This window comes from Cotesia typhae, unplaced genomic scaffold, assembly GCF_013202065.1.
Source record: "Cotesia typhae breed Kobodo isofemale line unplaced genomic scaffold, CoteBio_Ctyphae scaffold_152, whole genome shotgun sequence".
Lineage (NCBI taxonomy): Eukaryota > Metazoa > Arthropoda > Insecta > Hymenoptera > Braconidae > Cotesia > Cotesia typhae.
Window position 1 is genome coordinate 5,738,782 of NW_027423776.1, and position 18,314 is coordinate 5,757,095.

Consider the following 18,314-nt stretch of genomic DNA (forward strand, 5'->3'; position numbering starts at 1 on the left):
ACATGTGTTCCGTAAATAGTATTCATTTTTTCACATTAACAGTTGTATGACATTGAAATTAGCAGATATTTGATAATTGTAACAAATAAATTATGGCAAAAAAATGACATGTAGAAATTCTAATAAATTGAAATGCAATTTTTCAATAATTTTTAAAGTCATTATTAATAAAGCAAAATTTTATTTATTATAGTTCACAAGTCACGACAGCCACATAATTAGTGACTATAAGGTTATTAATTAATAAATTAACAAAACAATGGCTTTGATTAATTTGAAGAAACTCTCATTTTTTTAAACTCTTATTGCTATAATTTATTTGTTTAAAAAATCCTGGAAATTGTCAAATGTTGTTCAATTTTAGTATCATATTAATTTTTATAATCCAGTATTTAAAGTGACTAAGTGTTTACCCTGATTAAAAATATTGATTGAAAAGTATTGGGAATCAGTCACCCTATGTGAACTGTATATCTATATATACATGAAAAAGAATTGAAATTATTCAAAAGTATTCTAATTTCATCATTTTCAATCCTTTTCAATCAATATTTTTAACCAGGGTAAAGTGACCTAGTATTTAAACTATCAAAATTTTTATTACTCATCATCAAAATTGGACCCATCAACGTGTGACAGGAGTCAGGAAGCTGTCAGTCTGCGGCGTAGCTGAGTAAGGTAAGGGGAAATTCAATAGAACTGATGTCAAAAGTATTTATTAATCAAAATTCCATGACAATAACCAGTTATTCGTGATCAGAGTAATTACTGATGTTGTTCCATGATTGCTCAACGTCCAGCGCTTCCATCAACATCAGCTAAAGCTAGATAATATCCGTTAGGTCTAAAATGCTATGCCCTCCAGGATGTTACTTAATGTCGACCTGAGGACTCTGACCGTGCGAAAATTTTTCAATCGATTGAATGTTAATTTTCTCAGATGAACCGCGATCAAACCACCAACTACCATATTAAATCGATAGGACTCGAGTTATTATCCTGTCACTGGTCATCAAAGAATTAATTTTATCATTTTATCCAGCAATTGATTTCACAAAATCAATGACAGGAATTTCGTAATTTATTTAACTATTTTGTCGTCGTAAAAGCACTACAAGGTATTTGTTTATTTTTATTTTAACTTTAAACTAACAAAGTACTTTTTATTTTATGATTGTATTTATATTTCACAAGTAACAAGTTTCATGTATTTTAAATTCGATTTTGAAAGAATCGATTGCTGGATAGGATATAAATTATACCTTTTCTATATATATAAATATATATTTATTACTTTAAAAATTCTTTAACACTAAAGAGTCGATGTCGATCCAATGAATTCGTATAGAAGCAAAGACTACCGACAATCGTCTTCACTGTCTTGTACGTCGTTACGAAATAAAAACGCAACGACAAGTACATTGAGTAACTCTCGGTGCGTTCAATGAACACATATAATATAATATAATATACCGTTTAACACTCTCTACTGTCAAGTGATGCACATTCTCTCCCTCTGGTAGTCTCCTGGCAATAAATTTAACCAAAGAATAATATATTTTATTCATTTATTCACTTATATTACTTTTTTTTGAGTTTGTGAACCTTCAGTGGCTGTAGAACCGCAGTAATTTCAAATCCTGAGTCATAATCCTGAAATATACATATACAAATATATATCTTAACTTAATTTAAAAGTTACAATAAATATAAATATAATACAAAATACATAATCTAAAAAAAATAAATAAAAATACAAAGCAACAGCAACGGAACGGAGATATTAACTGAACAATACGCTCGTAAAATTATTTTTCCAACTTCACCACAACCGACCACCAGCACCAGCAGCAGAGATTGCACCTAAGATCCTGACATGTCTACGCATTAATGCATATGATTTCCATATATCGTTTGTATGGAAAGTTAACTCTATTCTACTCTTTTATTTCATTTTTTATTATTTTTCCTCATGCTCCACGATTCTCGGTATCTTGCCGGTGTATTTTTTTATTTTTTCCGCGTGTTGAAAATAAAATTGCAGAACTCATAACCAATTTCATGGGTTTAGTTTTACAAGATTTTTAATCATATGTGGATCGTGATTACGCAATAATAGTGTCGATTACATTCCAATTTAGTGATGTTGTTGTATGCAGCGTGTGGATGAATCGGTAAGTTGAGTTTAAATTGCTAGTCTATTTTTGTTGTGGTTATACTTTTTATATTTATCATTGCAAGCATGACCGGAGTTTAAACAACCGATTTGGAATTCTAGAGAGATTATTGAATGATCGTGTGCCCGAAACGGACGATCGCTAATACAAGAAGTCTTCTATAAGAAGTCGCTGCGCCTTGACCGATGGCCAATTTGAAAGGAGATTCATTTCAGCCGACTCAATCATTTAGTATCCGATTTTAATCTCGTCCTTTCATGTGTTCAATGATCCCATATATATATACATTTATTATATATTGTATATATTTGCGTACTTTTGGATCTAGACGTGAAAGTAGGTGTCTGAAAACAGAACCGATGGATTTAATTTTTAGAAAGTTACAATTAAAATTAATAATCGGATTTTTTGTTTGTATTTACGTAAAATATCGGGTCAAAAGCCACGGACTTGTTTTATTTTATTTTATTTAAAATAAAAAGTCTAAATAAAAGCGATTAACTTTTTTAATAAAGCATAAACGTTGAGCGCATCGGATGTGTCGTCAAAAAATTACGAAAGTATTAACCATTGGGAACGGGACATAGTCCATTGTGCAGGAAGTGTGGACTATCCTAGTGATATTTTTTGCAACAATCCTTGATACGACACGCGATCTGTCGATCTGTTTCCTTTGTCATTCTCTTTTTCCGATTGCAACTTAAAATTTAACAAACGTTGCGCTTTCACATTACATTAAAGAAGCTACTAATGAAACTAAACTTAACTAACCAACTAAGAAAAGTTATTTTTAATTTAAATAACTTTTTTTTTTTTTTTTATATTCATTTTAATTTTAATTTTAATACCTTACAATTAATCGTTTCTTCACTCGGTCATGATAAAATTATACATTTTTTTAATAGCTAGTTATTAACATAAATTTAAACGTGTACCGCGAATAATTCTCATGAATGAAACGCTGAAAAATACAATACAACACAATACCATGGGTATTTTATACGACTGTGGTTTCTGTCGAGGTATTTTATTATCGGTGAGTACGTACATTCACGCTTACATTTTTAAAATCTAAAGTAATTGCTATTGCAATTGTAATTGTAATTGTAGTAGTAATAGTATAATGAAGAAGAATATATTTGTTTGTAGGTAAAAGTTTAATAAAGTGATAGGATGGCAGATGGCGCGAGTTACGATTTGTGGCGGTCGCTTGAAAACACCTGACGATTTTCAGCAGTGCGGCATGGACTTGTGCGCCAACCGCTTCCTTTTAAAATACAGGTAGCTCGTGTAAATAATTGTTTAAAAAACAATAACAATTAAAAACAATACTTATCTGTCAAATGGAATGATAAAAGTTTTATAAATATTAATTGACAGTAAAAAAACAAACAGTTGTAATACGTTGTAATAACAGATTAGTTATTTAATAACATCTGTATTTTCTTCGGTTGATACAATTAGAATAACGTGGACAGTGGATGCTTGATAAACATTACGGCAAAATGATTAAATAAATTAAGATTAAGATAACAGATGAGAGTTAATTATTGAAGCAAATTGTTTAAAGTACTCTGGACGAAACTACTCTATACTAAAATTGGATACCGGTCAACTGTTGTTGTTGTTGTTTTTTTTGGTCCGATATTAACAATATTTTAAATAAACAAAATGTAATAACGGGGACCGCGCTTCGTAATTTAAACGAAGTGAATGTAATGTTATGGGCTCCGATTATATGAGCTCTAAATGTTGTGATTGTTTATTTTAGTTTTATTCTGTTAAATTATTTTTTATCACGCCATCATGATGCTCGTTCGACTGGTGCTCACCACGACATTATTTCTACTTGTTCTTGGGATCAGGAATTCAACGAGTCAGCTGCGGGATGAACTTGTCGCGACAACTAAAGATCGTCAGGCGGTTGATAAAGGTAATGAGCATTAATTAAAATTAATTTAATAATAATCGGCAATAATATTGATAATAATAATTATTATTATTTTTATTATTATTTATTTATTTATTGGGATATTTATAAAGCCAATAGCGTGAATGTTTATTGAAAAAGATTTACTGTTATTACTCAAATAATAAATCTAAATGATGCGGATGATTTATGAGATTCTATATGTCTTGGTCAAAAATAATAAACGGAAAAGATAAATAGTTGCATTAATAACAAATAAAACGAAAAATTGAAATATATATAATAAAATAAAATATAAATGAAAGAAAAGGAAAAGGATTCTATCCCGAGTGGTGGGTCACGTGAGATTGAGCTAGTCATGGAATATCGTGGTCTAGTCGTTTGTTCTGAGTGTATTTAGTTTGTTGTTGTGTTGCTGTTATTGCTGTTTATGTTGAAGCTAGAGAACGACGAGAGAGGACGATGACGATGGTGAACGTCTGAACTTTGTTACATTAGCACGAGTAGAGCACACAGGCTGTACATTATTCGCGGTATGAGCGGCGCGGCCTTTGCTCTCGCCTTCTATTCCTTCTATTCGCGTGAAAGTACCAACTTTTGCATTTTATTACATTGCACTGAGCTGCCTGTATTGTGATAGAATCCATTTTGTTATTATATTCTATTAATTTTAAATTGGAGCTAAAGTAAACAAAAGATGCTTTTGTTGGGTTGCGTTCATTTTATAATTTTATGAGTGCATTAATGTAAGCACGATTAATTAATATATAAAGCAAACTCTTGTTTGTTAACTTAATTTTATTGTTTCTTGATTATGGGTTTTTGCTGTTGGATTAATAGGATTTGAATATTTTTCTTATCTTTTATACTTTTATAGGATTGTAATGCGTTAAAAGCAATGATGTTTCTGACTTTATTTTTTTTTTATATTTTTATTTTAAATTCATGTATTCAAGGGTATTAAAAAGTCGTAAAATCTTTCATATTTTTTTCTATTGTAATGGTAATTACCTAAATGTGTAGCTTCATTGATTCAAGTCGTAAATAATTTTTTTATAAAAATTTTTCTTTATAATTTTATAAAATTTTTTTTCATTGTAAAAATTTTAAATTATAATTTACAGTAAATTAAATTTAATTATATAATTTCTATTTGTTTACTACAAATTTTAATTTTTTAACTAACTAATTTTTTGTAGAAGAAAAAAAAATTTTATGACTAAAACTGGATGGAAATTATATAATATGAAATAATTTAAATACTTTTCAACGCTTGTCTCAGTTTGAAAAGTATGATTTATATTTAAACTCTTAAAATTGAACAATTAATATGTAAATAATTTTATTTTAAGCAACACAGGCGTGTAATGTATTATTATGAAAATTATAAAATAATTATAAGCGAAAAATATAGTTGTTTAGTCGGAGTATTGATGCGTCTATACTATTTTCTTGAACAAAACTGTTAGGTAACTTTTTTACTTTGTTAATATTGTAAATAGCTGTGATGACATATGTATTCATTGATAGCTCGGTAACTGTTGATATGGAAAATTGAAACCATCAGACATGAAAGCAATACATTATATTTATTTTCAACGAATAGTATTTAGAAATTCAACCGTGCAGTAACATAACGATAATATGTATGTAGTTATTAAGTTTCACTTGTTGAGAAAAGAGTTCTTATATTATAACTGACTGTGAAAATAATATAATAACACATCGACATGTGATGTGTTACAACTGTTAACTTACAATATACAATATACAATAAAATGTCGCTCTCGTAATTTATATCACTCTTAATTTCAATTGTATTTTTATGGTTTAATTTACACCCAAAAGATGCACTTGTTCTTACAATTAGAGTTAACATTTTATTTTTCTTTAACGAGATAATTGAGATTAAATTGTCAGGAGTAACAATAAAAGTTACACTAATTTCAGGATTATGACAGACAGGTACACAGAAAAAAAAATTTTCTTGAACCAAGAAAATTGTAAGGAAGACCGAATTTATTTTGGAACAAGAAGAAATTTTCTTTCCTTAAAAAAATTTAACTTCGTTCAAGAAATTTTAACTTCGTTCAAGAAATTTTCAATCTTCCTTAAGATTTTCTTGATTTAAGAAAATTTACGCTTGACTCAAGACTTTCTTTCTTTCTGTGTAGATTTTTATCGAATCGACAAAAGTTTAAAAATTTTTTTTTTTTAGTAATAAAATTCTCCATTCTCATGACACAGTTTGTTGTTTCAATTTTTAGTTTTAAATCTCTGGGAGTTTTAGAGGAAGAGAAATAAAACAAAATAAAATTTTCTTTTTAATGGAACAATATAAATTTATATTTATGTTTACGTATTATTTATTTTTACATGTGTCAGTGTATATCTATATTGATATAATAAATATATAAATATATATAGTAACAGGTTGATGAGCGTTCAGATGGTCGGTTCCCGATTGCAAAATCCTTTTGCGAGGGCGATATACACACGGTATATTCACTTTCTATTGACGAGTACACACTCGTAATGTACCATGAAGCCGCGTGAGAAGCCTACAGAGAAAACTATTCATTTGTAAAGCTTAATCATTTTATTTTACGAAAAAAAAATTTCAATATTTTTTGCCGTAAAAATTTTTTAAATTTAGTGAATAGATAATTACGGTACTGTTTGCAAATAATACACACAAATTGTATTGTCATTGAAAATTATTTTATAAATACTAAAATTAGTCTTAATTTTTTTTAAGTAAAAATTTATAAAAAAAATACTTTTAATTTTTTAAATTATATCTAATTAAAAATTAGAAAAATTTTTTATTAAAATTTATTTAAAAAAAAAAAAAAAGTAATTGTCAAAGAAATAATTAAATTATCCGGATCTGGATTCAAACTCGGATAATTTCGCGCCAAAGTTTTCACTATTGACCTTCTAGAATAATTTTTTATGGCATTTTATAAAACAAATTAAATAATTATTTATTTAATCCAGTAAATTATTATCAAAGAATGTGCAGTAACACCCTCGTTTCCTCCGGCAAGTAGAGCCGTAATTAGGGGCATTAAATCTCTTAGGGAAGGTGTTGCTTTCGTTCTACTTCATTTAAAATGATATTATTATTTTTCAGTATCATTGTTATTATATTTGGGCTGCCTCTCACTCTTGCAATGAGTATAAGTGCGAGTACTTGCAACTAAACCGGATACACATTAAAATTGTGACTCTTCGCTACTTAAACTCGGGTGTATAGTCTTGGTCTATATTCAGCGGTATATAATACAGCTCTTACTCTCCATTACATGAAGAATGAATAGTTAGGAGTTTTTATACTTACCCGGTACCCGGTCGACGCACCAAATCGCTCTTGACGTAAAACATTGCGTCGTGTTTTATAACCCGTATGCTATACATAATAATATATATAGTATTTCACTTGAACAGCGCGCATTCCAAGGAGATAAAAAAAAAAGTATAACATTTTCCTGCGTAATTTTCTCCGTTGAATATTATATTTTTCAATAGTCAAATCCGCGTTGCATTTCATCGTCCGATTTATACCGGTTTCTGTTGTAATAACGCCGTGTGTCATGACGTTTATATTATTATATACCTTTTTAAGTATATGTGTCTATAGATATGTTGTATTATAATTTTAGTGTAAGTAGATATTAAAAATTGGAATCAAGTGAATTTTAATGAGTTGAGAAATAATTTTGCATTTTTATAATAATTGATAATTTATAATCAAAATTATTCTTAGTATTGCGTTTTAGCACTGAAAATAAAATTTACTTGATTCAAGAATTTTTCTTTTTGTTTACAAAAATTTAATAATTAAAAACAAGAAAAATTTAATTTTTTAACTTAAAAATAATTTATAAAAAAAATACTCTAATTAATAATTTTATGAAAAATTATCTTTTAATTTTAAAATAATTTTTTGATGTTAATTGGATTAATTTTTATTCCACAATTTTGAACAAAAATTCAATTAATTTATTGAAAAAAAATTTTTTTTTGTATCTCAAATCACAAAAAAAAAACGTTTTGAAAAATTTATTATTTTTTTACTCGTAATTTTTTTCACATAAAAAATTTTTTTCCCTCATTAAAAATAATTCTGAATTTCTCTAATTAAAATCAACCGTACTAAAGATAAAATATTTCACAATTAATTATCCAGGAATGAAAAATTCTTGGCGATCTATTTTTCTCATTCCATAACATCACAAACAAGACCGGCAATTGAAGACAATAAAGAAAAATGAGTAATAAACTTAGTACGATACGTACAAAATGCCGATGTCCAATCAGAAACTCCCAATGTACAATCTAGTTACAGTAGTATAAAGTACGCTATAGAAAAATCATCTTATCATTGCCTCCTCGTTGGCTCATGAAACTTGGCTATTAATATAATAACATACCAAGCACCAAATACCAATACTGTCTGCACTTGGGTAAAAAGCATTAAAATAAATGAAATAACGTTGTCGTTGTTATTTTCTTTCGAATAATAAAAACCCCTTCTAAGAATGATAATAAAAATAATGAAAAGACCGGGGAGCATTTGCGCTTAAAAAATAACTAAATTATGGAATAGAATGAGAATGAGTCTCAAGTATTTTTACTTTTTTTTATTTATTTATTTCTTTCCCCGAGTCATTAACTCGTATTAAAAAAATGTGAGCATGACACTCCTGAGGCTTGTTTCGCCGTGTGTTTCTTGTTCACATTCTTCTCGCCCTGATCACACGCCAGAGACCTGGTCGTGTGTTTGCCAAGCTTGTACCCCTTTGAATCTTTATACGCGATCTAGTGGCGAAAAATGCGTCTAGTCAAGGTAGACTTGTGATATGAATATTAACATGGGGGTAAAACAACTATAAATTTTTATTTTAACAAATAATCTGAACAAAATTACTTGTTTAATGGTCACGATTTTTGAAAATAAAATTTTTTTTACACTAACTTCTTTTATTGCTATACAGAAAAAAAAATTTACTTGAATCAAGCAAATAATTTTAAAGAATTTTATCTTCTTGATTTGAGTAGAAAAATTCTTAAATTAGAAAATTTTTTCATGATTTAAGTAAATTTTATTTAATTCAAGAATTTTTCGTCTTGATTCAAGACAATGAAACCCTTCAAAATTATTTTCTTGGTTCAAGAATTTTTCTCTTGATTCAAGTTAATTTTTTTTTCGGTGTATCATATACAAAAATTATGAGACATTTAATAATTTTTTATAACGTTTAAATTTACAATATAAACATATAAAAATGTTTAAATTGCATCAAAAAATTTACTGATGTGTATGATAAAAATTTTTTTCTAAGCACATTATTTATCCAAAAAATTAAACTATTTTTCTTCTGTGTAAAAATTGGATCTATTTGCTGATTTATTAAATTTTCAAATAAAATAACCATCCAATATTTTTAATTTTTCCCAGAACTCTTAAATATTTTAATTAATCAGAAAAACATAATAAAATTGACTTCATGATGTAAATATCAAATCAAGCCTACTTTGCCTCGTTAATTCTTCACCACCAGAGGCCTTATATTAAAGCTACTTGTATCCTAAAGATCCCAATACTCTCATATAATATAATATATTATAATAGTCTAGTCTAGTGAAACAAAACCTTAAAATGAAATGATCGCGTGTCTGAAGCCGCTCCGGTTTTTAAACCTCTTGTTGCTTAACAAAATCACGTTTATTTCTTACTCGTGTTAATCTTCTGTGTATGTATTTTTATATGTATAAAATACATGCAATGTATTACTATATTACAATATAATATTTAACTGAAGCGACAAGATCGCGATAAATCGTGATAAAATACCCAATAAAATTTTCATTACACTCCTCTTTGAATTAATCGATAGTCCCTCGATCGCTTCTTTGCACTCTACACTCGGCACCCGCCAATACAAATAATAAATAAAATAAATAAAGATAATATAAATGCACCTGCAGCTCGTAGTTAAACCGAAGAATAACAATTTCCAATCTTGCTTCTTAATCTATTCTTAGTCTTTATTTATTTTTACCTGGTTATTTATATTTTATTAAATACTCAGTAAGCGTAACGGCTTGACTCTGCAATGAGGATACTTGCTAAATGACGTTTCCTCTGAGCTCATACGCCACTCAACTCAACTAAAGTTAACTCAACTCAACTCAACTCAACTAGTATCGCTCGTTGCTACAAGTAACAACGCGCTCACACGTGCTCCCGCATACTTTAAGCTCATACAAATCCGCTCATTGTACATTACATGTAATGTGGTCATGTGGGTGTGCAGAGACGCACTCTCGCACCTAATTAGAAAGTTTCTTTCCTGTACTGTCTTTATATTACTCTGTACATCCACACACTGACAATTATACTCGTTAAAAACCTCTCACTAGATTTTTAATTCATTTTTATTATCATTTATAATGCATATTCATTATTGATTTTAAATTAATTCTTTTTAAATACCAGGTCATGCTTTTGTTTTATTCTAATCATTAATTAAATGTCAAAGTCAGTGATTAGGTTTTATGGCGGTGTTGATAAGTTTTTCATTTTATTTTGTGATGTTAAAATTTATTCCAATTTACATAGAAAATTTTTCTTATAATTATGAGAATTAATAATTATCAAATTTTTGACCAAAACATTGAAGATACGAAAAAATCATGAGACACCTTTTTTGTAGAAAATTTAATTCTTTACAAAAAAGTTTCTTATCATCATCAATTTCACCATATCGCTTTTCATTTTGATCTTAAGAGTTTATTAATAAAAAAATAAATTAATAATTTGCCGTAAAATATGTGACGTTTAAGCTATAACTTGATGGTTTCTTTTATAAAAAGTTTTTGTCTAAAATATGCATGATTAATTAATGACTGACTGGGGATTATTTAGTGCAAGAGATGTTTTACTTGACATTTTCTTTTCATGAGTATTGTCACTTAAATTTAATGATTAAAGTCAATATTAAATTTATCTTGAGACTTTTAAAACTTAAACCTGTAAACCTTAAATCATTGGATTAGAAAAAAAAATTATTAACAATAATAATTGAATTTCTGGCTGAAATATTGAAGATAAAAAAAAAATAAAAGGATACCTTTTTTTGTAGAAAATTGAATTTTTTACATAAAAATTCTTTATCAATTTTACTATATCTTTTATTATTTAATGAGAAATTTAATTATAAAGCCACAAAAGTTTAGAGCTAGTGAACAATATTATCTTAAAAATTTTAAACTTGAATTTTTGCCTTAAATAATAGTTACGAAAAAATCATAAGAGATTTTTTTTGTAGGAAATTTAATTCTTCAAAAAAAAATTCCCCATCAATTTTGTCGTATCTCCTACAATTTAGATGTAACTCAAGTTCAAAGTGTAATTCTTAAAAATTTTTAATTTGTTATTTCAAAAATTTTTCAACCATATATAATTTATTAATTCCAAAGTTAATTGAAATTTTTATCAAGTTAATTTAAACATAAACTTCAATTTATATTACATCCAAAAAAAATTTAACACTTTTACTCGGTAATTTACAAACACTTATCTAAAATAATGCGTACTCTGACGTAATCCAATTATTCCTTAAAAAAGAAGTAATATAAAAATAAATGTTTCTTTAAAAACAATAATCTACCACAATAAACTTGATGACTTAAAATTAAAACAAAGCCAACAAACATTTCAATTAACTAATAACTTTTTAAATAAAAATTCAAAATTTGCATAAGACGCATTTCTATAATCTATAATATATAATCTCCATTCCCTGCGAGTCTCAATTACCATTAAAAAAAAATTCCTATCTCCGTATTTATAATTACAATCATAAAATATCTATGCATTTATATATAGAAATAATTGTATAATATATTCATGGTATCCTTAGATTTAAATCTATGATGATAGGCGGTTACTTGGCCATTTAACATTGTTATTATATTATTTCCATGTTGTTATCTCCACCCCTTTATTTGGTTACGAGTGGTTATCTCAAGCGTGCATTGATGCTCTCTGGTTGTTTATACTTATAGTTAACTCAGCACATAACAAACAACCACCAACTAAATAAAAGAGTATATTGTGTGCTGTGTATAAATTTATATTGAGTACAAACAATGTTATAGCGGAGCTATTACGGATACGCTATTCTACAACCATCCGAACAATATGATAGACATAACCCGCGACCTCGAGAGTTAACGAGAGATTCGCCCCGTGAGATTCTATAACATACATCTACAACCGCAGACTAACATCCAACAGCCAAGAGTGATGCTTATTATATTATATGTTGTATGTTATACGTTATTAAGTATATATATATAACTATAACCAATAACTCGTTACATTACATTAGTGTAGATGCACGCGCCAGAGTTATATTAACTGCGCGATGTAATCGCCGTGTTTGTGTCCGGTAAATTGGATCCCACAGATCTGCTCACCTCTAATTGAAAATTTCATCGCAATCGTATCATCAATGAGCATCTGTTTGTTCTTTTTAATCTTTTCCAGAGCCCAATGCAATGCTACTTACTCTTGGACTTAGACTTGTTTATTTTTCCGTTAATTTGAATTTAAATTTAATTATTTTTTTATCGAGAAACAATTTAAGGTCTGACTCACGGGAGCATAAAGCGGAAAGGGTCTTCCTCTGCTCCGCAATACCAATACCAATGTTCTTGCTATGCTCCTTAATCCTCCAGTTAGCTGCTTGGCTTTCTTCCTCTCCTCCTGAAACCGCATCACGGGCGCTTGCTTCCAAGTTGTAACTCACTCTGGTGGCATCCCTTTGTTTCGAAGGTAACCGCCAGACGATATAATATGCACTCCAGGTGCTCGTTTTTCACCGCTTACACACTTAACTCTTCGGCTTCCTTGCCGATAAAGATACGATTAATATCTCGTTTTTATCCGCGAATTGGGTTAGTCATTTACTGAGAATTGAATCCTCATAGCTGGAATTCAAACCTCGGATTCGTGGGCTCGATGGATTCATTATTTGTGAATTTATATGCTTGCTACAATCGTATATTAGTAATTTTTTAAGTAAAATTAATTATTGAGATTGATTAAAGGCATATTCTTTAGAAACATTTTTTATTTTATCGTTTATGCATTAAGGGAACTACAAAAATTTTTTATCTGGATTTTTTATCATAAATGCGCCGTAAAAACAAGCAGAATCAAAAGAAAAATTAAACAATGTTAATTTGTCACCTGGATATGGCCAAAAATAAGGTAGACCCCACTTGTAAATAATTACCGAGTTTTATTTACTTAAATCAAGCTTTTCAAAATGATATTCTTGGTTTAACAATTTTTCTGGAATAAGGAAAATTTAATTTTGATAAATATTAAACTTTATTTTCGTTTTAAATTATTTATTTTAGAATAAGAATTACAAAATATGCCATCTTATTAATAATAACAACTGAACTGATAACTGCGTCTCTATGACGAATAAATAAAAAAAATAAACCAGAATTGAACGCCATGACAACATAAATAAATAAATAATTAATAAGGATAAAATAATGTAAATAATACTAAAGTGCTAAATTTAAATTCGTTACTTAAAAATTTTGAATGAAAATAAATTCTATTTCCTTGTTAACATAAAATTTATTATCATTATTTTTTTGTATAATTTATTTTTAATAAAAACACTTACAGGCTAACACTCGAAATATTTTAGTTAAAGAAAAAATTAATAATAATTAAAATTTAAATGTTAACTAAAAGTATAATCACTTATATTACTTGATACGCCGATTAGAAAAGTTTAAACCTGAATTACAAATATGAATTATTAAAAAGTTAACCTGTGATGAGCATGAGTATGATATGTGTGTGTGTCACGGTTTACAAAGGGATCAGATAAGGCTGAAAGGGATTGTTTGTGCGTCTAGTCTCACTCTCGTCTCTTTTATTCTTATTATTATTATCTTTAACATCTTTATCATTGTATTCTGTATTAACAGAGTGTAAGAGTGTAAGAAAATGGAGTGAGTAGAAGTGAAAAAATGTAAGTAACTGATGCAGTACAATACAAGTAAGAGGCAACAAAGGAGGTTAAAGCTCTTGGCCCACTTGCAGGAAATGTGACATAACCGGGATAAAATGCGGAGAATTTAAAAACCTCGTTTTTATATTTATTTTTTTTTGTCTAGAGTTTGTCGTATGAATGCAGTTATGCCTGAAGCCCGAATGGAACGAATCTCTTATATTTATATGCCAGTACAGGCCCGCGGTAATTTTCGAGTGAAGATAATAGATCGCGGTTATTTTTGTTTTAAAATTTTAGGAATTCTGGCAGGTTTAAGGGAGTTGTTACTTATAATAAAATATTCCTGGAAATATTTTTATAAATTTATAAATTTAATACAAAGTACATGCCAAGGGTTTATAATAAACATGCGTAAACATAAATAAATTTTATTTGCGGATGAGTCAGGGCCTTTTTATTTCAGAGAAAGTCGTCGACCCACACTGAGTTTTATTTAAATACAAAATACGAATGCAAGTTAAATTATTTAAAAATTTTTTTATAAAATTTAATACACTCTCACTGGTCTGCGGGCTACGGACAACCCTCTAGTCTCTTACAATCGTGCAAAAGGAGATCGAGAGTGTGAAGATGCATATTGAGGTAACTCACGATGCCGTGGCATCGATTCAACCGATTAGCCGAGTTCAGAGGTCGTCGATCGAGTTCCCCGGGTCCCGGCTTTGTACTTCGGGATTATAGGATTTAAAAATAATATACATCGGAAAAAAGTTTACACGACGGGGATGCTCAGAACGTTGACCCTTGAGTATGATTGTGATTTGTGAAAAACTTTTGTTGTAGTTTAGAATTTTAATTCTGGGTTAAATATTGGAGTTAGGAAAAAATAATAAGAGACCTTTTTTATGGAAAATTGAATTTTCTATACAACAATTCCTGATGAATTTTTTGATATCTTTAATCTTTGAGCTTAAATTTGAATCTTAATCTTTGAGAAATAACTTTTTGGAGCAATCCAATAAAAAGTTTATTTGTCACAGTTTAAAATTAAAATTCTGGATTAAATATTGGAGATAAAAAAAAATTGATACGAAATTTTTTTTTGCAGGAAATTCAATTCCCTACAAAGAAGTTTATTATCAATTTTTCATCATTTAAATAAAATTCTAAAAGCTATAAAAAAATTTCACACTTACATCTGAATAAAATATAATCAAACCTTTTCACACAAAAATTCTCTCAAATAATTAATGACACTAATTATTCTGATCTTTTCGGACAATCGCGCGGCATTGACTCTCGGGTCACCGCGGTCGTTAATAAAAATAATTACAAAGGCGAATAATGATGACAAATACAACTGAAGTGTGTAAGCAGCGTATTTGTTTTTTATTAACAATAAACAAAACAAAAAATAAAATAAAAGCAAGTAACAAGTCACGCCGGAGATCCGCTTAAAAAAGCACGTTACTTTCTAATGCAAATAAGTCGAGATTACTATTTTATTATTCAAATACTCGGCTATCACTGAGCAGACATCCTTTATTGTTGAGATAAAATAAAATAATTTATTAATATTAATACTAATACCAAAGAGCCAACGATAAATGAACCAATGCTCGGTGAATAAATGACTGAGAATTATTCCCAATGAAAATATTTAAATTTAAATATGATTATTATATCTTATACCCACCTCGAGACATCTGTGTTGAGCTTCACGGGTCTATACTACCCGTAGTGATATCTTCTTGTCCAGTACAGCGGCAACGATTGTCGCGGCAGATAATTCAATATATATGCACATGTGCGTATGCAGTAGCCGATATATGGATACGGTATAATATAATACTGTGCATAAAATATACCTTTATGTTACTTAGCTTCTGCCAACGAATAGAAATAAAACGTTTAGTTGTTTGGAGTCTAATGGCAACAGCAATGTAATGTAATATAATATAAGCGAATGGAATAATCCCACGCGTTCGATTCGCCATGTTTGGACGGACACGTGCTATTATTATACCCATGTGTGAGAAGAAGAAATGAAATCGAGAGAAGAAAAGATAGGAGATAGGGATTACTTATTCAGGATCAGGATTATCCAGGATTAGGGAATCAAGGTAGACATATCGCGATGTTTCATACTCCGTAGCCCAGGAGCCACTGGGTCACTTGGATAATTTTATTTATTATTGCCTGGAGATTTTTTTAAGTTTTGATATAATATTAATGCAAATAGCTTCGCTCCGTGCAGCAAAATAATAAAAATTAGATTGAGATAAAGGCTTAGTCTAACTTTCCTAGTTGTAATTCAGAGGGTGAGTGGCTGGCTGGTCATGTTTGTCGGTAGGCAAAGTACACTATCCTCTAGCAGGATCTATTCCCAGAACGTGTGTAACAACGTCGAGTAGTTCCACTTCATGCAGGAATCTAGGCTTAATGAGTAAAATTGGCTCCACTCCATACTCCAACGAGCTAAGACGCTCTACTATTTTAAATTTCAGAGGTAGAGATGTTTTTGCTGGCTCTTATGTTTCCCGGCTGGATTCTCTCTAAAAAGATTTTATCGTTTTGTGTTTAGGTTAGTTTATGTACTTTAGTTTAAATTGTGAAATTTAGATATGCATTTTTTTGTTATAAACTATTTCAAATAATTTTTTTTACACTAATAAAAATGATTAATTAGATTAAAAAATTTTTTAAAACATTTCACTTGAATTGATAATTTTTTTGCTTGATTTTAAAAATCAAATTCATCAAAATAATATTTTTTGTTTAAAATTTTTTCTCTAGAATCAAAATAATTTTTTTTTACTAGTATACTTCCAAAAATTCAATTTTTTTAATTATGAATTGACTTCTTATAAATTACACTGAAATTTTTTTCTACATTTCTAAAGTTTTGTGTTTTAAATTCTACTAAATTACAACAACTACTTTCATTTGATTTATTTTATATTTATTTTATAATTAAATAATCAAAATTTTCAATCAAAAAATCTTGAAGGTTTAATCTAACTTGATTTTAAATAAAATTAAAATACTCAAGATTTATATGCACGCACCTGCCATGCTGCGAAGCATAAAAACTTCCTCCTAGTAACGTCATACTTAAAATCTAATTCAATTTTATTATAACAAATAAAAAAGCGACTTAATGTGCATAACTACTCCCAGCAATTTAACGACAGTAGACATAAGACAGTAGACAAGTGACTATTTTTTATTCAAGATTGCCGTTGTCTGTTATGCTGTCGACGGTGGGTCAGCATTTGACGAGCGATGAAAGTGCGATGAGAATAAGTTGTGTTATGTACACAGACTTTCCCCAAGAAGAATCTCTTCTCTTCCCTCAAAGACTCTTGTCTATCCCACAATCACAATTTATTTTATTTTATATATTAAATTACCAAGTAAGTGCAGGAAAAGTTGAAACAAGAATAGAGTATAACTTTAAAATTACAAAATTAATCACCGACAAATTAGAGTATTTAAGGCTTGAGAGGCAATTAAAGTAATTATGAGTCTTTTAGATTTTATTTATGACACCCACGCGAGGAAAACTGACGTGTGTCACTGAGGACTAAGAGTTCGCGGGTTATTATATTTATGAAATATAAATAAGTAAGGAGTAAAAAATGAGAAGTACGTTTATGGAAAGATAATAAGAAATAATAAGGTAAAAAAAAGTCTTAAGCGCAAATTCCTGTTTCTCGGGAGCAACACGAGTCGTTGGTTGAGGGTTCGATGTAATTCTAAGAACCGCAAGAAACAACGTAACACGTAGCAAAGCACCCAACTACACGAGCAAAGCTGTTTAAAGATCCCGATTCAGTAATAGTTGGTGAGCTGAGTAACTATAGAAGATAACTTCAGCTTTCAAGTTGAATCAGAGCTCAAGAAGTTTCAACTCCAATAAGGCAATAATCCACTGACTATTCTTATTTTTTTTCTACAGAGAAGGAAATCTTTTGCACTTCACTCGTAAACTCGCTTTAGTTGAAGTTAAATGCTTAAATAAATCGATTTCTGATGCATAATGGATCGATGTAATAGCTGGAAATAGAGACCTGGCCGATTAATGGATATACTGATGGATAACATTCTCAATTTACCAAGCTAGATGGTGAGGAAGGTGAAAATTTAAGT

The 18,314-nt window shown here is 29.0% G+C and overlaps 1 protein-coding gene across 1 annotated transcript in view; it reads left to right on the forward strand.

Annotated features, from left to right (window-relative positions):
• The first annotated feature begins 3,434 nt into the window (after positions 1-3,434).
• LOC141535858 (uncharacterized) overlaps positions 3,435-18,314 on the forward strand; it is a 108,619-nt gene continuing 93,739 nt past the window's right edge. The window contains exon 1 of the mRNA XM_074256018.1: positions 3,435-4,110. Within this exon, the coding sequence (XP_074112119.1) occupies positions 3,984-4,110 (127 nt within the window). The 5' untranslated portion in view covers positions 3,435-3,983. The remainder of the gene's footprint in view (positions 4,111-18,314) is intronic.